This window comes from Protopterus annectens, chromosome 2.part0 (assembly GCF_019279795.1).
Source record: "Protopterus annectens isolate FY-2018-M chromosome 2.part0, PAN1.0, whole genome shotgun sequence".
NCBI lineage: Eukaryota > Metazoa > Chordata > Ceratodontiformes > Protopteridae > Protopterus > Protopterus annectens.
Window position 1 is genome coordinate 1,541,680,650 of NC_056728.1, and position 24,597 is coordinate 1,541,705,246.

Consider the following 24,597-nt stretch of genomic DNA (forward strand, 5'->3'; position numbering starts at 1 on the left):
TTGATGTGGATGTGCGTGCAGTCTATGGCACTCAGTACCTCTAGGTATTCTGCTAGATGGTAGAAGAGACGCATATTGCTGGTCCTCTCCTCACGGGTGCTGGGGAAGTAAATGTGCTCAGCAGCATGCAGTCGCATGGCATCTAGGAACTGGTGGAGTATCCTGGATGCAGAAGCCTGTGAGACCCCCATGGTATCCCCAGTTGTTCTTTGGAAAGTACCTGTAGCTAGTATTCTTAAGGCTACACATACCTTTGTATCCACTGGGATGAGTTCCCCCTCTGTTGGTTCAGGGTCTGAGGCAAGGCCGGCACAGCTGAACAGGTTGCTGAAGTATGTCCCTGTCCACCCTGTAGCACTCTCCTATCTCCAGATCATGTAGCCCCTGGTAGGTTACCCTGGGTCTGAACACTCTTCTCCTCCTCCTTGGTCTGTGGCGGTTGTCAGCATTATCCTCCTCTCTGCTGTCAGTCTCTAGCACAAACTTATGGATCAAAGCAACAGCAGCCCCTAACATGTTTTGTTAGTTTTGTCAGTTTAAAATTCCCCTGAATGTGTACACCAGTGGTGTTGATTTTGTGGGAAAAACCAGACTGAAAGGTGTTTGCATAGTTTATAATAGTGTGCTGGGCTGCTGCCTGTGTAATTGGCTGATTCTGATACATTCCACCTGCCACCTACAGTTGTTCTCCTTGATTGCCTTCCTTCTGCAGTTTCCCCTTCCCATTTCCTCCCCGTTTGAGCCCCCGAGGCAAGTCTTGCATACCCAGTGCTCAAATGTAAACAGTTCTGCAATTCCCTTTTTTTTTTTTTGGTTTAAAACCTAGTGTGTGGCAAGCACACCAGTTTAGGCAATGTAAACAGTGCTAAGCAACCTTGGACACACCCCCTTCCTTAGCTGTGCTTAGCTAAGGACAAACACGGGCCACTGAGCTCCAATGTGCTTACAGCAAGCATGACACACACCCTTTTCATGTTAGCTGCTCCTCCTGTTTACACCGTGGTGTTAGAGCACCTACACGGTTAGGTACAGTGTGGCACTTAGAAGAAATCTGTGATTCAGTATAAATTCTCTCATTTGCATACACCACTGCCTTACTCCTGAGTTACTACACTTACACTGAGCATTTCCCCTTAGCAACCACTATTCCCTGGTATTGTTTTCGTTCTGCATGCCATTGACTATAATGGTAAAATGCAGATTTCTGTAAAAATTGTTTCCCACCCTTTTTTTTTATTTTCGGCACAATCCCGTTTGCATGCTGCTGCCCTATGCTTAAATGGCTGAGATCAGCCAAAAAAAAAAAACAACTTTTATTTTAAATGATTTAAACAATTTTTCATGCCAATGGCCATATATTTGGCCACTGGCATGCCTAATACAGGGAATACATGCTTTATTTGAGGCTGTCATGCCTCCGTTTTCTTATTTGCAGAAATGTATTCAGCTAGTAACTGAATACATTTCTGCAGGTTACACTATTCCTGCACGAACACCTGCCTGCTTGCTGAATCACTAATTCACCTCATCTGCATGGTTTTCACCAGCAAATGAGGTAATTAGCATAAGGCAGTGGTGTTCATGCAGGAATAATGTAGGAGCACTAGTGCATGTCCAGGGAGCTCTATGCTGAATCGCTTGTCGGACATATTGCATGGAGCAGCTCCTGCACTATTCCTGCATGTCGTGCAGGGCTTAATGTATCCTGGGGAAAAACTATTTAGACACTGGAAAAAATATGTCTTAATCACAAAATCAAATAGAGCAAATCAGGTCAAACATCTCAGTACACCAGTGATTATTTAACCAATAAAATGTTGGAAAAGACCCCCCCCCATTACATAACTTTAAGAGAGTACATTCTGGTTATGAAGGATGCTTACATCCAATCAGATTAAGATTTCAACTTACAGGTTGCTAGTTAGCCAATCAATGATTAAAGGGCATATCCTCCAATGCATAAACATTTCAAGACAGATGCTGTATCACAAGCTGCTATCTGACCAATAAAATCTTGGAAACAGGCACAGCCCCTTTCTTCATAGCTTTGAGGAAGTACATTCTGGTTACTAGAATACTGGTAACTAATCAAGTTAAAACTTCCCAAATCATAAGTTACCAATTAACCAAGCTAAAATCTAAAGAAGAAAGCACACCCCCTAATACATAACAATTCAGTTAGATAGCAGATGGGACTTCAGAACAAGTTTCAAAGAGATATATTCTTTTAACCCCAGAGATGCATATGCTTGTAGCATCAAAATCCATTTTAACTTAGACTTCCCTGTAATGTTCTTAAAGTCACCTCCCTCATGTTTTCAAAAAGCAATTCTAACACTAAAAACAACAAAAACAAGTCTCACAGCAGCAAAAACTTCTTCAACAGTCTCATCATTATTATGGAGCCTCATTGCTCTTAAAAGTTATCCTTAAGTACGTTCTTAGTGATGTGGCCAGGTGCATACTTGTTTTATGTAACATGGTGCTCTTCTTATAAGGTATTTATATATACACATGTATCTAACATACATAGACTATTCTTACTAATAGCAACATCAAGGAACTCAGTAGAGATATTTGAAAACTGATGACTGAATTTAAAAAAACTTGTCCTTGTGTGTTGAAAACCTACAAACTCTATAAACATAACAGATTGAGAGTAGGGACTATCTTTCAAAACATTTTCCAGTTCCCACTGTTCTTCTTCTTCTGCTTTTGTCTTTTCCCAGTTAGGTGTCACCACAGCGGATCACCTGTCAGCTCATGATTAGCAGTGGAGTTTTACGGTGTCGAGTTGCCAGCCCGGCACCCAACCTTCCACAGAAGGCACACACACGCACGCACTCACGCCTAGGGCCAATTTAGAGTGTCCAATCCACCTACAGCATGTCTTTGGGAAGTGGGAGACTCCAGAGATCACCTCTTCAGTTTAAGTTTGAATAGGTCTCCTGCACAATTAATTACATTACGGCAAAAATGTCTTAATTCTTTCAGTTTTGACACCATTTCTTTTGTTTTGAGAAAAGTGGTGTCAGAAGTTGAAATACAAGTCCCCTTTTCAGCTTAGTTCAGTAAAAGTACATCATTATTTGAAGTATTAGCAGCCCTTATCTTGAATTAAAACGTTTCTGGTGAAAAAGGTATTGGAAGTTCAATAGGATGGAATATTTTCAATCTGACCAGAAAGACTAGCCCAAATGATATGAAATTTTCTTCTTCACTAACAAGAATGCCAACTATCCATGTGCTCAGAGTGACTATGATATTATTTTGCTTTAAACAAGTTTTAAGTCTGCACTTATTTCCAGTTAGACACAATTTAGATGGTGAATTCTCATGAGTTGAATATTTAATGATGCATGGCAATATTTTTTGTCCATATTTTACTTTGAAATATTCTGATATTTTACTAACAAGCTTTTTGAAGCATGAATTGCACAGTGGCATTTTGATGTTAGGTACAGTGTAATAAAACTGATGAAACTATTCCAAAGGATGAATGCTGCAAGTGCTGAGGAACAGAGAAAATCAGACTACTAAAAGAGCTGGAAAGTGCAGGACTGAAGTGTAAAGGGCTGAACCTGGTATTTCAATGAGATTATGAAAAGTGAAGAAAAAGCTGCTGAATAAAGAATGCCAGTTGCAGAGACAAGAGCTGATCAATGCTGAATGCATGAAACATGAAAGGAAAAATGAGTACATAAGAGGCATACCCTAAGTTGTGGAAGGCTGGATACATAATGTAAGTGGTTTGAATGATGGTCTCTGCCACTTTCTTTTTGTAACGAATACTGCACTCTGTAAAGTGTTGTAATGGCTTTATTGTACACCTGAAATCAGCATCCAGAAATAACATAAGGTGTAAACTCTCATTCAAAAGTCTGCATACCCTACAAGTGCAAATGCCGTAAGATATAGCTTGTCATGCAAAACGCTGCATATCTGGTCATATCCATGACTTCAGTACTGCAAAGAATTGCTTTATATTACATAAAACCAGTTATACTGTATTTGAATCCATAACTCTTAACTGTCCGTGATTTTTGCAGGATGTTCTTGATTTTGTCTCATATTTTTTGGTCTGTTCTTAATAAAAAGTTGTGGTTTTCTGAAAAATCTTCTAGGACTGCATTCACTAAATAATGACATTTGAGTTTGATTTCATATCCTTCATAAAACGCACAATAATGCAAAACCTGTTAAAAAGCAACTTTCTAAGTATATAAGACCAATATTTAAAATGTAATCCCTAGTTATTTTTTGGATTTGCTCCTGATTCTTGAGGTTGAGAGGTATGCTGGCCTTACAGTGAATGTGATTTCAGGTCCTATACACAGACATCTCCATTTTCAATGGTACTGACGGACAGCTTAAGACAAGAATACTAGTTTTACTTCTGTTCTCTTTCTCTCTCTCTCTAGAGGTACCACCATATTGCTATTGGCACAAAACATATTTTTGAAATTGGGAGCTCCCAGACTTGAACCACGTCTCATGCTGCACTGAATGCCGCTGGCACCATTAACAACAGGCATGGTGAAGTTAAGGACTGCAAAGGTAAGACCTCAAAGATCTAGGTTAGGCAGGGCTTGGCACTGGAATTTGATTTTCATTTCTTCAGGCCTTGTCAGGTCTTTTGAAAATCAAGTACAATAAACATAACACACTAAGCTAATTTCATGTAACTCTGCACAATCTCTGCTTAGCCAGCCTCAATTTACAGTGTACGATCTAAAAATATTTATTCTTTCCACTCTGTCCCACAGTTTTCCTAACAATAATGCCAGAAAAAACTTGTACCCTTAAAAGGTGTGTAAAGCAAAGTGCAAGGTGGAGCTGGGGCAACTTCCAGAACTACGTTGTTAGGCATGTACTCGTGGATATGTGGATGTGTGCACTGGCTTCATTTTTATCTTCCTTTATCACCTCTAGAGGGCAGCAGAAGTCCAGACTCTAATGCTTCTTTATGCATCTATAGCTTTTCTTTTTTTTTCCATAATAAATTTTTATTGAAATATATTTTCCAAAAACATTACAAAAATACAATAAACATCACACACATAATACACTATAACTACTACAAAACCATTTATACAATATCTACATGAAATGCTTCCTATATTTAATATATTCCTAAAATCAGTATCATGCTAATATAATATTGAAGACCTTTTCCCATATTTTCGGGTTATTAATATTTGTTTCAGTTATGTGCTAGTATATGTTTTATAGCCACAAGCTTAAAATTATTCCATGATGTCTTATGTGGTTCTTATATAGAGTTTCATCAGCAAAAAATATTCAAATACATAATAGTTATCTGGAAAGCTCTCTTGAGGAATGTGTAGAATCATAAATTCCCATGACAGTGTAGAACTTTGATAACCCATCTAAGAGAGTTCCAAAGTTTATATACATTTACAACTCCAGAACATATGAAGAAGATCCGCTGTTTGATCTGCACAGTATGGACAAATTGGAGAATTCCTAGGGTTAAATTTATGTAATCTAAGATGTGTGTAATATGCATTGTTCCAAATCATCATACATCAGTTTTTGAAAAGAAACTGATTTCTAGTTATATCAATTGCTTTTAATATCTGATTGTCTGTTACTGTTACTTTTTACCCAATACTCTGAAAGCAAAATTTTGTCCTGAAATTTCAAATTAATTTTAAAGTTCCTAAAGTAGCTCAAGGCAAGTTCTCTAACTTGTCTCATTATAACAATGTAACTTCTAGGTAGATTCATTTCCTGTCTAATTTGTAAAGCCGATAAGTCAAGTTTATTAAAACATCAAATAGAGTCAGATTAAGTATTAATGGAAATTTGCTGAGATCGATCAGCTGATTATTTAGTTTAAAATTAGGATTCCTGTGGAAAGGTTGAAGAACCATCATATATTGCAATAAATCTACGGACTGAAATAAAGTTTGCAAAGATGAGACACAGGTTATTATGTGGTCCATGACCCCATATTTTATCAGACTAATTTTGTCCATAAAGGGCAATGCTTTAGGATTTATTTTCCTATCCAAAATATGCTTATGATTCAAGACCACCCAAGTTGGTATCCAACATCATAATTAGCAATTCTTAAAATTTTTAGCTGCCATAATCAAATAATATGCTTCAAAGTTTGGTAGCTCAAGTCCCCTCTTGTTTTAGGGGTCATTAATTTCTCATAAGATATTCTAGTTCTTTTGGGTTCCAGATAAATTTAGCTAGATCTTTATGCATTTGTTTAAAACTGTTTTTGAAATTGATAATTGGGCAGACCTAAATATGTATAACATTCGTGGTAGTATATTCATTTTCACTATTGATACTTTTGCTAATACCGGTAGTTTTAAATTCTTCCATCTGTCACAATCAGCTATTATGTGTTCCCATACGCTTAACATTATTGTTATAAAAGTCCTTATTATCCGAGAGAAGTTGATACCCAAATATTTAATATTTTCTTTACATGTTAACTTCCCATCAGGGCCATTAGTGAAAAGGCTTTGGGGTTCTTAATGGGAAGATATTCGTTTTCTGTAAGTTAATTTTATAATTAGAAACTACTGAAAATTCGTTTATGAGCTTTAATATCTTTTCACAGTCTGAAATTGGGGTTGTACAATAAATAATAAGATCATCGAATGCTGACATTAATATTTTATTCCTATAAATTATTGGTGCATTATGATACAAATTTTGCTTGATATATAAAAATAGGGTTCTAGATATAGGTTAAACAATAAGGGGACATGGGACAACCCTATTTTTAATCTGTATTCTGTTAGAATAAGTCCTATTGATGTATAGCGAGTGTATGGATTACTATATAATATTTGTAGCATCTGAAGTTAAAATAGGGTAACACATCAAACAAAAATTTATGTCTACTCTATCAAATGCTTTCTGGGCATCTATTATAAGAGCATAGATATTAAAGTTGTTTTTTCATCATATTATGCAGTGTAAGTGTGTTATCGCTGGTTTGTCTAGTTGCCATAAATCCAGCTTGTTCCTTAGAAATTAGATATATCAAAACCTTCTTTAGTCTTGATGCTATAATTGATGTTAAAATTTTCAAATCCACATTCATTAGTGCTATTGGTCTGTAATTATCTGGGTTAAGGGATCCGAATTGGTTTTATGTATGAAAATTTTTGACTAATTTTATTTTTAGTTATATAATTAAATACATGAGACAATTCTTTTTCCCAAACTATCAGCAAACTCTTTGTAAAATTCAGCTGTAATACCATCAGGTTGAATTGTATATACTATTTCTTCTTTAGAAATAGGTTTAATCAGGTCACTTTGCAGGCTCTCTTCTAATTCTGGAAAGTTAATTTTTGCAGAAAACTTTTATTCTGGTTATGTAGAGACCTATCAGTTTGCCCTCATACACCTTAGTATAGATTTTCCCAAAACATCAACAATATCCTCAGTTTTAGAATATATTGTGTCGTTATACTGAATTTCGAAATATATCCAGTTGTTTTTGATTGATTTATAATCCTTGCCAGTGCTTTTGATGGTATTTGAACATTATTAGCATATTTCACTAAACACCTATGTTCTTGAAGTGTTAATTTATTATTATGAAGCAAAAAAGATCCGCTTCAACATTTCCTCCTCAGTTTGAGCGTTAAAATTCTGAATCAGCTCATTATCAAGTTGTTTTATTCTTATTTCTAGTTTTGAGTATCACTATTATGAATTTTCTTGAGGCTTTTGTATAAGAAATCCTCTAATTTGAGCTTTAGCTGTTGCCCATTCAATGTCAGGGGTATGTTTTTGGAGCTTCAAGCTATCTGTAAATTCTTTCAAATATTTTATAATTCCATCTGCTATCTCTTTTTTACTTAAAAGATTTGGGTTGAGTGACCAATTATAACCCCTATGCCTTCTTGTGTCTTTTAAATCTTTAGAAAATTTTAATGAAATTTTTGAGTGATCTGATAGATGACGAGTATGTATAACCACCACTGGTTCTAAATTCGTTAGTGCTTTAGATATCAAAAAGTAATCTATTGCATCTATAGCTTTTCATGCTTCTCAAGTCGAGCCAGACCTTGAAGCCTTTCAATTTTGATGCAGGTTATTGCTTCTGGATAGGATGTTTGAATGCTCACATAACACCCACCGTCTCAGCTGTTCCTGGTTTTGCTTCAGTTGCTCAGTCCCGCATTGAATGTCACATTTTGTGATAGAAAACTGAAGATTACATTAATAATGCCAGACATACATTACAGATTTCTTGCTGCTTAAAAAAGTACTTTAATACAAACCCTCTTATTTTAAGAATATTTTACATACTAATATTTGACATGTCCCTGACATCAGGTGTTTTTACAAATTCTTTTTATGGAAAAACAATCAAACTTTTCTTTCTTTGAAGTTGAGTGTTGAGGACTAAAAAAATATATATGTGATTTTAGCTAGAAAGTGGGCACACAGATGCAGGTAATAGGTATGGGTTATGGGGAGGCATGTCATAAGGCTGCACTGGAAGGGTGTTTGGTACATAATGAAGGGCTGTTTTATTTTATAGGCTTAACATTTTACAAAATTGTTTATTTTTTTTAATGAAGTAGAATTTTATTACCAGTTCAGTACTGGAAACCTCCAGAATCTACAAGTTTACAGTTTTTGCTGGCTGAGTGAGGTATGCTATAGTTGCTGGTCTGAACAGATTTATACTGCTTTACAGTTCCTGGACTGTTTTCTTTTAGGCTGAAAAAACTGAAGTTCTTCTTTTTTTTTTTCTTTTTGCAGTTCAAGTTTAATATTTGAAATGGGATTCAGAGTACCCTGGAATCTTTTTAGGGTTTAGATGTGTGTTGGGTAGTAGGGCGGCCGTGGTTGTGCAGTGGAGGGCTGCCACGGTGGTGCAGCGGAGGGCGGCCATGGTGGTGCAGTGGTTAGCATTGTCGCCTCACAGCAAGAGGTTCTCCAGTTCAATCCTTGGCTGGGGTGCCTTCTGTGCGGCATCTGCATGTCCTCTCTGTGGTCGCGTGGGTTTCTTCCGGGGGCTCCAGTTTCCTCCCCCATCCCAAAGATATGCTGTAGGTGGAATGGACACTCTAAATTGGCCCTAGGCATGAGTGTGTGTTTGTGCGTGCCTTCTGTAGAAGGTTGGGTGCCAGGATGGCAACTCGACACCATAAAACTCCACTGCCAATCATTAACAGACAGGTGATCCACTGTGGCAACCCCTAACCAGGAAACGCCAAAAGAAGAAGATGTCTGTTGGGTAGTAGTTGCCAGTAAAACACAGTGGCCATACTTGGAAGTTTTGTTTTAAGTTATGGTACCAGGTTTCTGGATTGTTTCAAGTTGGACGTGACATTGTTTGCCTTTGTGGGAGTTATGCTATGGTCTGACTCATACAGACTGCTTGTTTAAATAATTTAGAGTATGTTTCTGATACCTTCATATTGTGCATATGTTAGGATCACTGTTTTAATAGGAAGCATATTTGTGCAGTGAATAATGCTTTGTTTGTTTTTTGTTTTTGTTTTTTTAGCTGAACATTTATATTGAGAGTAAAGACAGATTTTCTGTTTGTAATTTTTAGATATTCCCAGGATTTTCTGACATGTAGTCATTAATGGGGAGTATTTATTAACTGTATATTGTACAAATGTAACATATATCTGTGAGACTGTGCCCATTTCAACAATGTTCATGATTTAGAATAGAAATAGTCTATATATGTATATATATATATATATATATATATATATATATATATATATATATATATATATATATATATATATATATATATATATATATATATATATATGTATATATATATATATATATATATATATGTATACATAATATTTGTGTATGCATGTTTATATTTAAATATACCACCCTACTTTAGATCTATCCCAAATAATCAAAATTAACAAAATTGGAAAAAACAAACTAGTGTTTTATGTCCCTCCTGTACCCCTACATCCCTGCTAATTATATATATCAACTCTTGAGACTGCACTTCAGAACAGTGGTGAAAGGAAAATACCCCACTCCTCTCTGTCTAGCAATCCCTCCTACTGAAATATTAGCATTTCCAAAAGTTCAACAAAACATGCTGAGCATATATATATATATATATATATATATATATATATATACATATGTGTGTGTGTGTGTGCATGTACAGATAAATATCTATACATATATATATATATATATATATATATATATATATATATATATGTATGTGTGTGTGTGTGTATGTGCAGATAAATATCTATACATATATATATATATGCGTGTGTGTGTGTGTGTGTGTGTGTGCACATGTACAGATAAATATCTATACATATATACTGAATGTATATTCTGTGATTGAACAATAAAGAAATACCACAACAAGCAAGTGCTTTCCACTCTGATAATTACTTCTGTTCTATTGGGTCCAACCTCCAATCTAGTGAGATCCATAAATGAAATAAATATAAATAAGTACAATACAGTTATTATTACAGAAGTCTACTGAGAACCAGCAACCCCCCTGAGAAAGGCATTTTGTTTTAGAAGTCAGTTTCTCATATGAAGCTGTCAAAAATTTATAGCGGCTAATGTGAAATATGCAGGTGAGCCGAGTCAGAACTTCCATTATAATAACCACCTGTGCAGTTCAAGAAGCACTTGTTAGACTAAAAATGTTCAGCTTAGTTCATAAGCTGTAGCCAGCACTGAGTATATCGTACAAGGATAACATGGCTTATGCAGTAGATAATGTCAGAACCGTTCTATACAGTAAATCAATGATCAGTGAACAGTACAGACTCGTGACTTATGTTTTTACCTGACCTAGGCAGGCAGCTAATTGGACAGTAGGTGTGAAATTCATGTAGCAGAAAATTAAAAAATGCAAGTTTGGTCATGTAAGCATATGGACATTTTATGCAGTACACAGGCTATATCTATACAGTACTTTATTTTTTACTGCAGATATTACTTTCTTGTTCCATACCATAATAAACCAGTGGTTAAAATGTAGTAAGGAAACCTGGAAATTATAGTCCTATGTTACAGACAACATTTTTTATGAAATGAAAGCTGAAACAGTCTTTCATTGCTGCAAGGATTTATTTAAGGATATTTAAGAGATTCATAAACATAGAAATACACCCAAATTGAAAAATTCTAACATGATTATTGATGAATTTCAAACTGTGTGTATGTCATTAACATGTGACATACAACAGTTTCAGAGGAGCTTATGTTAGATTAAGTAGCCTGGCAATAAAGTCAGTGAATGGATTTAATTTTTGGCATTTCTCTTTTCTGGATTTAAGGTATTTAGACACTAAGATGCTTAATTACATCAATAAGCAAAACAGTTGTTAGAATATTTGCCTGCTGTTTGACCTTGAACAAGCCACTTAGCCAGACAGTGCTTTGGGACAACTGGGAATTTGGGCTAGGCTCCTTAATGGTGCCCTGGACTGCATGCCTAGTAACTATGAACCTCTGCGCCTACTAATATTGTAGGGGAAGAGGAAATCATCAAAATCGTTGTGACATCATCCTTAGGACTGTTGGATCTGCTTTTTAACAAGTTACTCAACTTGAAGGTGAATTCTGTTCCTGAGTTTGCTGGAGCTATAGGAGATTCGCAAGTCAAGCATACTTTTCAAGAGTTCATTTTAACTTTATTTTTTTTCACTGCTACTCAAAATACACCTCAGTGAAACTTAGCTTTTAAAACAGTCTGAAAAAGAATGTTAGAAGATATGCAGTAAATAAACTTAACACTATGCAACATGTTGGATTTGGAAAAAGGGTAGTGCATCTTTAAAATGTGTGTTGCAGTTTGCAATGTGGAAATGTTAACAGGAACAGGTAGCTAGGCAGCACGTTTTACTAGTTAGTTTGTTGACAAGGCACTAATTGGCAATTACATCTACATAAAAGGAAGCAATCTGGAGGATTGGCATAGGGACTTTAGTTCCTCATCCCAGGAGCAGCAAAAAGGAATACCTCAGAGGTGTGAAAAAATGCCAACCCATTCCAGGCAAGATTTGGAGTTACATCAGGTGAACTAACTTTCGCATGGAGATTGAATTAAGGCCTGGTTAAGCCCTGCAGCCATGGACCTTTAAATACAGCCTGCTGGTTGGAAGGCTGTGAAAGACTGAAAAGGTGTTGAGAACATATTGTTTGTGTATAATTCTGAAACCACGGTGTGCTGTTTTTCATTCTGTTTGGATTGTTTTGCTTCATCTGGATATAATAATAAACCTATGTTTTTGTTTTTGTATTCTTTTTATATTTGTGCCTACAGTGTCTCACTTGACTTAGAACACATAAATAAACATACAAAGTATCTTCAGAATATTCAAGCTGCTAGAAGATGGAGACAGACCAACATGAGACAATACAGAACACTTTGTAAATAAGAGGACAATGATAGGACAGCAGGGTGCACATTACATGAAATAAAATTTACCACACTCACATACCTTAAACCTTTTCTGAGTTTTAGTCAGAAAAGGCTAAACATGCTAAATACTGGAGCGGACATCTTAGTTTAGATCACTGTGTTAGCTCTTCTGTTTGAAGACACTGTTTTAATTGACTGCAGCTAAACTGGATTGCATGAGATCTGACATGCTCGTTTTTATCAACTGAGGTAAAGAATGTATCTTAAAAAAGCTAATAATTACATTAAACACAGACACACACACACACACACACACACACACACACACACACACACACACACACACACACACACACACACACACACAAAACGACTCTGCAGTGGCTTTAAAATGCTGGGTTTTTAGTCAAAAGAGGTAAGAGTTTTTGGCTAGGCGCTTTCAGCTACAGGTCCAGAAATACTGCCTTGAGGCATTAAAAAGTATATTTACTATACATCAACTACCAACTGGCCCAGTGGTTACCAAAGTCAGTTAGTTTCATGGATTTATGTAAGATGGCTTGTTTTATTATATTTCAATTGCACTTTCAACAAATGACTTTGGTGGGTGTTAAGTTATGCAGGATACAGAGGTGAATAATGATTACCCATTATAATGTGTCACCTTTGCCTGGATTTATCCTAGATCTCTTTAAACATTCATACCAATACTCTATACTTTTGAAGTGCCTTAGATGATTCAATAACTGATGTTGTCTTAATGAATAACAGGCAGAACAATACCATGAAACAGTTATTTTTTATCAAGAGCCTAGTAAACTGACATAGTCTATTCATGATATTCCATAAGGCCAGGGGAAATGCTTTCACATTTAGTATCAGGTTCATATTTTTGTTGGATATGACTATTGTCCTGGCATGCTGTACAAAAACTATAATCTCCATCTAAAATGGCAGATTGCAGTAATACAATTTAAATCTGGACAGTAAGCTCTACTGCATATACCATGTAACAAATTATACAATTCGAGAGTGATACAAATGCGATATCATCTTGTATTTTGTTCAAGACAAAGAGAATAAGTTAAAGCCCTTACAACGTATGCATTTGATTTGCTATTTTTTTATATGAGGGTAAACTGCCTATGCTTTTTTTCTTATACAGGACTACTTTTGCCATTTCTGCTTAACTCATTTGCTGGCCTGTTACTTTACCCATTCCAAACCCATGTTTTGAAGTCTCCAATGTAATGAAAATAGTCAGATATAGTTTTTCATTACGTGTTAACAACTCAGGAAGAACATTAAAAAAACAGAGTTCAAAATACTTTTTCTTAATCTTTCCTATTAACTTTGTACTTAAATCCTGTGTATATATATATATATATATATATATATATGTAAATCCTGTATATATATATATATATATATATATATGTTCAAGGAACCATTCGTATTCCGAATGAGCTAATTCTCACAGTCAGGTCCTACACAGTCAACACACCTGAAAGAAATAAAGCCACAGAGGTAATGCTATACATTTCCACACGTTAGATATATTTTTAGATATACAAGTTTTTGTCTTAGTGCTCTCTGTTTAGGTCCCTTACAAGTAAAATGTAACACCTAAGGAGTATATGTTTCTTGCAGCAATTGCAAATAAAAAGTGTGAGTTAATGTTCATAATATTACTAACACTTATATTTATGTTATGCATAACTAGTCTCATTTAGAAATAAACTGCAGCTGTATGAAGTTACTTTCTAAAGAATGTGCTTTAATATCAACTGAACTATTTAACACAAAAACATGGAGTGAGTGTTTAAAGCAGATACATACACACATGCAGGTCATTATTCCAGACATGACTGCATTAAAGGCAAGGACCAGGAACCCAAGTCCAATAAAGATGCTGCATCCCATCACCAGAAACCAGTTCCAGCAAAGGTACACCCCTAGGGTGCAATTAAGGCACATGGTGGCTAAAAATCCAACAAAGTATGTCCTGAAAAACAAGAAATGTTTTTTCTTAGTAATTCTTACTTACAAATTGGAAATAAAGCTAATTTTCTTCTGTCAACTGAATGTAAACTAAACTGATATACTATAATATGCAATATGCAATAATAATTAAAAACAAAATACTTATCTAATATTTTTTGAAGAATGGGAGGAGTTACTTACTGATTGTACCTCTACATTGCAGCTATGGTGATTTAAGTCCTCATCTTCTTACACCTACACGGAATGTCTAAACTTGAAGGTATCTTATATATGAAGTATAAGATGAAGGCGTGTTATGTGAACATTACACACTCAAATAAAGCTTGGAGATAACATTTCTATAGAACATGATACCTCCATTTATTTATCTGGCATTGTTGACCATGGGGAATTTATGGTATGTACTCCACTGCAGATGTGCTGGTTTTATGATCATTGGCTGTAGAGAGTGAAAGCCTTTGTAAGAAACTACTTAATTCCTGCATTTAAAATTATGTCATTATCATGAAGTAAAAATGTGAAACCTGCAGCAAAGGACTGCCCATCAGCAAGTTTGGAGCTATAAGTATTCTTAGCAGTGTAATTGATTTTGTGCTATTTTATTTGCCAAGTGTTTGTACACTTACCTGAAGGAGTTTTGCAAATTTGCTGTACAAGACACATCACTATGCAGTAATCAGACATTTTCTACATATATTAAAAGACAAACATGCTATGTGTCAAGCTATGCACCTCTAGTTACTCAGTTCTGTTGGGGGCAGTGTCAACAACATCAGGATATACCAACATTTCATTAAAAATGGTAACATTTATTGTGTACAAAATGGCAGGGCAAGAACAACGTTAGCAGTTCATTCATCATGTATACAGTGGCAACGGGCACTAGACTCACTGCATTATGGGATACAGTACTTTTCAGAATGGTAATGCTCTACAGATGTCTTAAAGTGGCAATGCTATAATACATATCCACAATATATACATAAACTCTATCTACACACTTATGGATGAGTGAAAAGGGCACCTGTACAGGGTAAAATCTGTCAGGGGTACAATCTACAGGTGCCTATTGGGTGCATGTACCGTACTGGCATTTATTTATGAAGCTGTGAGCCTCCCAGGACTTTATATGACTGCACATCAGCATCTGCATTTGTGGGTGAGGTAAAGTTACAGTAGTAGTAAGTAGCTTGCTACAGTTACAGAGCACCATTTTTTGGTCCTTCACTCTCAGGAGAACGTTTTTGGGGTCCCAGGGTGCCAGATGACCTAGCAGTGGTTCTGCACTATGTAACAGTGGTTGCAATTTAAAAACCTATGTGAATCTCATCTACCATTATACAGCTATACAGTACAAATAGTTCTGAATCACTTCCATTTCTTTGTTCTAAAAATCAGGTCCAATGAGGGTAAAAGAATAGAAATCATACTATTTTGTGAAATGAAGGTCTGCACTGACATTAGCTATGTCATGGTTGCGTTACCTTTTCACTAAGCATTAAGTTGGAAATGCTTAATAGGCTGAAAATAATACCTCACAATTTACAGGAGATGACCAGGTAAATATCAATGCCTCAGAGTACCTGGTTCTCTAATTGTGGCCACAGATGGGTTGCCTTTCTTGGGGAGCTTGTATGCCCTTTCTCTAGCTGTATGAGTTTTCACTGGGGTCTTGTGTTTCTTTCCACATCTCAAAAGATATGGTGATAAGTGAACTGGCATTACCTCTGTGTGCGCGTGTATGTGTGTGTGTGTGAGTGTGTGTGTGTGTGTGTGTGTGTGTGTGTGTGTGTGTGTGTGTGTGTGTGTGTGTGTGTGTGTGCGTGCGTGCATGTGAGTGTGTGTGTGTGTGTGTGTGTGTGTGTGTGTGTGTGTGTGTGTGTGTGTGTGTGTGTTTATGTGCAAAGTCAAACAGCTCACTTACTCAGTTATTACATAATGGCTTCAGGTTTGATTTGTCCAGTCGAAAATATTGAGAATACATTATATGTAGGTTTTCATGCCTCCTGTATGTCGCATCACAAAAGTTAGTTGTAGTGCTTCCAGCTCAAAGTCAAACAAGTCTTTAACTCTGATTAAGCTGATTAACAAATAATTCTGTTTGTTTAAGCATATCTTCTCAAATACTGTTTTAAGATGTATGTGTCTGCACTACCTTTTTTAATGTAGTGATTTGAGGAACCAATCCTTCTGCTCAGAAGAAAATAAAAAAGCAAGAAAGGAATCTGTCAGTGTCAAATTCTGGACTGCAATGGATTGAAAATGATAGATGTTATATCCATGGTGTACTGGTGTAATGTGAACTGGCTTTCTTTCATTTTTCTCTTGTTTTCTTTTACTTTAATTTCATTCATTATAGCTATGCATATTTCCTTTTTTCTTTGACTTCATTCCTTACTTCCTTATTCTCTATTTCTTCATTCCTTTATTTCTTTCCATCCATTCCTTCTTCTTTCTTTCCTTTCATTCCTTAATTTGTTTATTCCTGATTCTTTCTTTCTTTCTCTTCAATTGTTACTTCATTGATTCCTTCTTTTCTACCCCTCTGGTGTTCTTCATACTGATCTTTGATGCAGCAGCCTTAGCTATATGGGTTATATCCTTCCAAGGATATAACAGCTAGCCAGCTTCCAAAGCTTCAGGGCACCATCTGCATGCCCACACTACTAAGCAGCTTGAGTTGAAGCCCTTTAGAGTTTTACTGCCAATGAAGAGCATGCTCCTCTGAAGCTTTGAGGATTGATGGTCAGCTTGTGCTTTCCTTAGCCAGACAGATAAGTTTCCATTAGGGAAAAAAAATCTTTAATTTTCTTGTTTTTTACAGATTTTTTTTTTACTTTCCTTTCAGGAAAGTTATTTTAAAGCTGGGAGTATTGTGTTTTAATGGATTATCTTGAGACTGTAATGTTCTTTGAAATGGAGCACTGGTTGTTTCTGTCAGTATAAAAGTGTTGCTATCTAACAGATAAAATATTTTCTGTGGAGAAATTGTGTTTATTTTAATGTTGTGGGGCTTGCAAAGTGTTTGAAAGTACTTTTTACTGCTTTTTTTCTGTCAAAAAAGGAACTTTTGTGGACTGGTAGTTTTACTGACATTGTTGCTTGTTTTCCCCAGGATAGAGGCATTATTTTTGGCTGGACCATGGAAAAGACTGCCCATAGTTGGTCCTTCTTCCAGCCACAAAAAAAAAAAAAAAAGTTAAGCAAACAGCCTTTGCTAATACATCAGGCTAGCAATCTGACTCAGCTGCAGGTGGGTAACTTTGCTGTAGCCATTTGTTGTACCTCAAACCACTCATCTTTTCCCCTACAGGCCAAGGGTTAGCCACATCATTGGTGACTGTTGGGGTCCCTTCAGTGGGCAAGGGCGAATCACTCTTGTCAGTCCTGGGAGAGGGAACAGGGAAGGTTTCTCTGTTGTGTCAGAATGCTGTGTCCATCCCTGGGGAAGCAGCAGCTGCCATTAGTAACATGGTTGACCCCATTTTTCCTGTCAGAAAGAAACAGAAAACCAAGCGTGTATCTACTCCTCCTCAAATTTCTTTTGATACAAATAGTTTACTGGGACAGACTCAAAGTTTGATTCAGGCAATTGAGATTTCTTGTAGAATAAATTCTGATAAAAGAAAGAGGGTTGCCTCCTTTCCTGAAGAGATTCAAGACTCTGAGTCTGAACAGGAAGATGCAGGGATGGATTCAGGTTTTGTCCTCAGATTTCTGAACCAGAATCAGAGGAGAGCTCACTTTCTGATTCTCCCTGTGGGTGGGTTCTCTTTCTGTGAGATTATAGCTAGAATGGTCCAGTGTTTTCAGTGTGAGAACACTGAGGCTTCTCAGTCCCTCAAAATCTACCAGTTGTTACAGAAGGATTTTCCAGAACCTATACCCATTCCTCCTGTCCTGTCTGTTTCAGAGGATGAGTATCTTACTGTCTGCAATTTTCCTGATAGTCAGGCAGCTGTCCCTTAAAAGGCAGACAGGATGTATAAAGTTCCTCAGTCTTTTAAAATTGTATGCACTATTCCCACACCTGATCCATCAGCTATAGCCTTAATTGACTCCACTGCTGCTAAGCACTTAGTTAATTCCAGTCCTACTGTTTCTAATAAGTATGGGGAAAAGTATATACTTCTGCAAGTTTGAATTTCAGAATTTTAAATTGTTAGGCTCCTCTATTAATGTTTATTCTAACATACTGGGAAAATATCAGGAATATTTTATCTACAATTTCTTCTTGTGAAGAAATAGCTGCTTAAAATAACTTAGTTTCTTGTATTGCACAGGTCATTACTCATTGTTTGCAGTGTGTGTATGACTCTGTTGATACTTCTTCCAGGGCTATGACCACTGGTATGGTTTTAAGGAGGTTTGCTTGACTGCATTCTCAGAACCTTCCAGATGATGTTAAAAATGAAATTTTGAATTTTCCCTTGGATAGAGATTTAGTGATTGGCCTCTCTGCTGCAGAGGTGATAGAAAAGGGGGCAAGCTGATCCATGGAATCTCTAAGATTTTTCAGCCCTCCTTTTCCAAATTGTCCAAGAGATTTTCTATTTCCTCATCCAGTTTTGGCAAAAAAACAAAATAAACAGTCTTAACAGAATTCAGGTAACCGGACATTTAAGAAGAAGTGGCAAGGATGTTCCAAAAAGAAATCTCAAACCTCCCAAAATAAAGGAGACTCCAACATGTCTGAATGAGTATTCAAGAGACCTTGTGATCCTCTCCCACCCTGGTCATCTTTCTCTTCCAGAAATTCTGAATTTCCAAATCTCCATTCTTCTCTTTGACAACTGATTGTTTCAGACAAATGAGTTCTGCAAATTATTCATTGTGGTTACAGAAGGCAGTGGGAGGAAATCATACCTCTCAACCTCTTAACCCAAGAAATCTGGACAAAGCCTAAAATAATGGGGGAAGAAAGGCCCAAAAATAGGGACAGATTTTAAATATTGCTCCAATATATGAGCATGCATTTTTCTAAAGGATGTGAAGTCTGAAACACAAATGTATGACTGCAGTCTTCCGTGATTTGCCAGAAAATCACAAATTTTACGAGGAAAGACCAAAACCATGAAGCAAAAATCTGGAAACACTATGAAAATCTGGGCAGCTGAAAGGTATGGAGGAAATTTATCCCTTCTGGGGGTCACTCTTCATCCTTTTAGGCACTTGCTTTTTCAGGTTGTGCAACAGGTACTGATGGAGGCAAGAAAGCCTGCTACTAGAAAATTGTATATTAGCAAACGGAAAGGGTTTTCTAGTTGGTACCAACAACATAACCAGCACCCATTCAGGGCTAGCTGGTCTCTGGTTTTACAATATTTGTACACATTACTCTCCTATGGATTTTTTATTCCTCTCTCAAAGTTCACTTATTGTCCATTTCAGCATGTCTGCCTATGGATCCTCCTCTTTCACGGCAGTCACATGTCAAAATGTTCTTGAAATGGGTTTTGCATAACAGACATCCAAGTAAACTGATGGGTCCTCCTTGGGATCTTAATTTTGTGTTAGAGAAACTAACACTTGCTCTATTTGAAACAGCTAAGCTGTCTGACTTGAGGTTCTTAACACAGAAAATAGTTTTATTGATTGTGCTGACCTCTGCAAGAAGGATATCTGAGCTGTAAGCTGTTATGGTGAGTCAACCTTACCTCATTTATCACAGGGACAGGGTTTCTTTGAGAACTAATCCTTCTTTTATGCCTAAAGTGGTATCTGAGTTTACTTTAAGTCAAACACTCCATCTCCCCGTTTTCTTACCTGAACCTATAAATGAGGAAGAAAGGATGTTTCATACCTTGGATGTCCACAGACAACTCAATATTTTGGCAGCACTAATTCTTTTAGATCATCAGATCAATTGTTTATTTCTTCTGAAGGTAAGAAGGGACAGAAAGTGTTAAAAAAGGTTATTTTCAAATGGCTGTCTAAGGGTATTGCCTTTCATTTTACTCATCATGACAAATCTATTTCAGGCAAGGTTAAGGCTTGCTCTACAAGGACCTTGGCTTCTTCTATGGCTATTTAGAAAAGGTTGGATTCTAGAATTATTCTAGAAGCTACTACTTGTTCCTCTGTACATACTTTTACAAAAAGCGCCATATGCTGGATTCCTTCTCTAGGTCTAGATCATGCTTTGCTAGGACAATTCTCCAGGAGCACCTGGACCATTCTCATTCCACCTCAGAAAATGGTTAATTATGTTAAACTATCCATATAGCTAAGATTACTGCAGCAGTGATCAATATGAAGAACACAGTACAGTTGTGTAAGTTGAACTTACCATAACAATAGATGTTTGAATGATCACTGCTGCAGGAGCCACTTCCTCCCTCCATCTCCCTTATTTTTTGGTGTGTGCTTTTTCTGTCAGGGTGTGGACATTTATTTCTTGTTTTTCCTGGCCTTGTCCTTTCAGGGCTTAGCCTCCTTCTCTCTGCTGGCAGTAAAGATCTGAAGGGCTTTGCACTCAAACTTGTCTTTTAGTCAGCTCAGCTTGAACTGGAAGGCGCCCTGAAGCTTTGGAAGCTGTCTGGCTGTTATATTCTTGGCATGATATAACTCATATAGCTAAGGCTACTGCAGCAGTGCTCATTCAAACATCTACTGTTATGGTAAGTTCAAGTTACACAACATATTTTCCTTACTTCTTTCTTTCTTTCTTTTTTTTTTACTTTCTTTCATCCCTTTTCTTTGTCCTTCTTTTCTTCCTTTCTTTATTTATTTTTTTGCCTTTTTTTCATCCTTCCTTAGTTCTCTCTTTTTTGTTGACTAGCTTATTCTTACAGGGCACATTTTCAAGGGTAATACGATATGGTATTTTCACTCACAGTGGCTAAATTGTTAGGTTTGTGAAAAATATTGAAAACTACCAATGCTATTAGACTAAGCTTTCTTAATTAATGTGGAATTATAACCCATTTCTGGAACTTCACCCCCAAATGTCAATATAGCATTTTATGATTCTAATGCATAAATGCAGACATACTGTAAAGGATAAAGCAGATGATTTATTTAAGCGAGAGTGAAATGTCCATTTGAAGTAGAAGTGATATTTAGACCTGATCTGAAAAACAGCTGCCATCCTCATGAAGACTGCAGGTTCTGGAAGAAAACAATGAGCATTATAGGTGCTATACAGTTACATTAGATAAATAAAATGAAGAGCCACCATTTTTTGGCAGTTTTTCAGCAATTCCACTCCAAAACCTCAAGATAAGGTGTTTGTGATACCATATGCCCCATAAAGACAGTAATAGCATTTACCATGGATAGAAGGCAAGTTCACAAGCCTGATCTGAAAACTCTCTAAGAAGAATGAAAATGACATTCTGCCTTGATGTGAGAAATAGCAGCAGTCACATTCACAATGGGTGTAGTGGACTAAAATGCATTACTGGGAGAATTTTTTACAATAAAAAAGGAAACTCTGGGTTTACAGAAAATTTTCTCTTTATTTCAAGGTCCCTTTATTACCGATTGATTCTGTGGTGGAGATGATTGGGATACAACACAAATTCTTTATTAAGCTGCTATTAAAGTAAAGTGTTATTTTTTTACAAGAGTCAACAATGCCATGTACTTTCCCATAAAAATGGAGCTTGCATTTCAAGTATTAAAACAGAAACATCAGTCAGCAAAGACATTTGAGTATGCAGCCCTTTAGTCAATACACTGACCATTGGCCTTACTAATGAAATGCATGTTTAAGAATGGCTAGGTAACTCACAAAGTGCTGCTCTTGCATGCAAGCAGGTTAAGACAAATAATGCTATTTATTTTACACATATACATGTGGGCTATTTTCTATGTCACAGCTATAATCTCTTTAATGGAAATATGTCTGGCTGCATTCTCTCATGTTGCTATATCTCTGGGTAGAACATGCTATTGAAAAACATGTAAAAAAAGAAGTACTTCTTAACATAAGTACTTCTTTTTTTACATGTTTTTCAATAAGAAGACTGTACGCAATATATCCACTACTGGACCAAGCTTTTGACTGTGACACTTTTATAGAAGAGACCACATCATAACATCTGCTACCTCCTTAAGAAATTATATCAAACTCCAAACTCATGAAGCATGGTTGCTGTATTCCTTGGCATCATTTTAATAACTTGTGTAGCAAATGGTTATATGTGACAATATTTGGAAATTAGTTTTATTTTTTTGTTTGGAATTTTGTTTGGATATTTAATCACTCAGTGTTTGCTGCAGTTTATGTAGTAACCCCAGCTTTGAGACACTTCTCTAAAAATGCTGCTGTATTTTTTAGTTTTATATTTTCAAATTTCTTTTGCTGAAGCCCTACCTATTTTACTGTTTTCAAAGTAGTAATTTTGCATGAAGCTGATTTCTGTTTCTCCATTCACAATTGCTTGTGAACTACCTCAATGTGTGTTACAGCTGTAATAAGGGGTTTCTCTTTAGGTGGTCTTTCTATTGTAGCAAGTTCTGTCTAAAACTTTTTTAAATATGTATTTAGTTGAGGTGTCCATTTGTGTTGTATGTCATATGTGTGCACCTAGCCATGTATTTGGGTTGTTTTACACATTTTAAACCCATAATTTTATGCTGAAGGTGTTCCTTCTTTAAATTCTATCAATAGCAGTCCTACTTTTTTACTGGTATAGTTTAGCTGCAATTCTTGACTTCGTTTGGGTACCCATGACTGGTGTGGTTTCATCTCAACAGTGAAGCCTGAAGCCATGGGTAAATCCTGCATTACCCATACCCATGCATAGATTATTGCTATTATACAAAATTATGAAAGAAATTGCTCACTTTTTTAAATGATGCCATTGTATGATGACACTTCAGTGTTCTTCCACCTCTTGTGTCAACTGCTGATGTACCGCGTGTGCATATGACATATAAATCCCCATGCATGGACAGTACATCAATGAAGTATAGCAGAAGACACTTGCTTATTTTAAGCCTTCCTATCATATACTTATACCTGCCCTTTTTGTTGTGTTGGTACTATTAGTCTGCAATGGCAACAGAACAAGAAGGGGGAGACTTGGGTGTAATGTAGGAAGGCTTTTACAAAGCAATTGGCTTGTTTTGTTTTCTTTCTTTCTTTCTACTATTTGTAATTATTTAGGCTGCTGAGGTCTAGTTCAGTGGTCAGACTTCTTCTTTTGGGGAATGCTCACATTTAATGCCTTGTCCAATCAGCATGCATGATTTTGAATATAAATAACCTTTTATTGCATAATAGGGCTGTTCATACATAAGAACCGGTCTATAATAAGCTTATTTTCTCTGTTTCACTGTAATGTGGTTGAATGAGCTATCCAGCACCCCATATTCCTGAGTGCAGCATCTTCCATTCACTCAGGTCCAGTGGAACTGGTGTCTGTCTTCAACCTTAAAGTCTAAATGTGAGACAAATCAACTGACATCACAAGTGTAACATAATAGTAGGCTTGTAACAATTAATAATACTATCACATAATTGTCAGTCACCTTGACCCTCTCCCATGTCACCTAAGGAACATTGTGAATAGCTTAATAATCCTCAAGGAGTAAAAGTCTAAGTGAAAACATTAATTCTGGTCAACTCAATTACTCAACAAGCGACTGGATCAGCTTCATTTCCACTAAGAAATATACACAACACCTCACTGAGCTTATAAAGTTAAAATGCTTGTGATACTCAGCCAACAGAAATAATATGCAGGGTATTACCATAGCATACAATGATATACTCATCCCAGAAAGTCATATTTTGTTTTGCAAAATAAGACCATGACAGACTAATACTATCCCTCAAATACCACCTCTAACCATGTATTCAATCCCATCACTTTAAGAAACTTTGTAAAAGGTGACTGCTTCAGATAAAGTAAGGCTCTTACCAGCACAAACTGGGATCACATCTGCAATATCAGTTTTTCTGTTTTGTTATATTATAAACTGCTCATACTTGCATGGCCTAGAGCTCATTTACTATAAGCTACTTCATGCTAAGCTGCAACGCTACTCATTGTGATAATTTTCCATCAGATATGGCAAAAAAACCCCATACCTACAAGACCTTGGATAAGTACTTTTCCGAAGTTACTGAATTTACTGAAATAACTATGTACTTTTTGGTGATTTTCTAGTAATCTAGTTAAGAAATGCCCTGGTTTATACTCTAGTGAGAGTGGAGAAAGAACCTAGCCATTTCTAGG

At 36.3% G+C, this 24,597-nt stretch overlaps 1 protein-coding gene across 1 annotated transcript in view; it reads right to left on the reverse strand.

Annotated features, from left to right (window-relative positions):
• The window catches only part of LOC122793540 (probable protein S-acyltransferase 23), a 711,842-nt gene that overhangs the window by 48,195 nt on the left and 639,050 nt on the right, over positions 1-24,597 (reverse strand). The window contains exon 10 of the mRNA XM_044061673.1: positions 14,243-14,408. Coding sequence (XP_043917608.1) covers positions 14,243-14,408 — 166 coding nt within the window. The remainder of the gene's footprint in view (positions 1-14,242; positions 14,409-24,597) is intronic.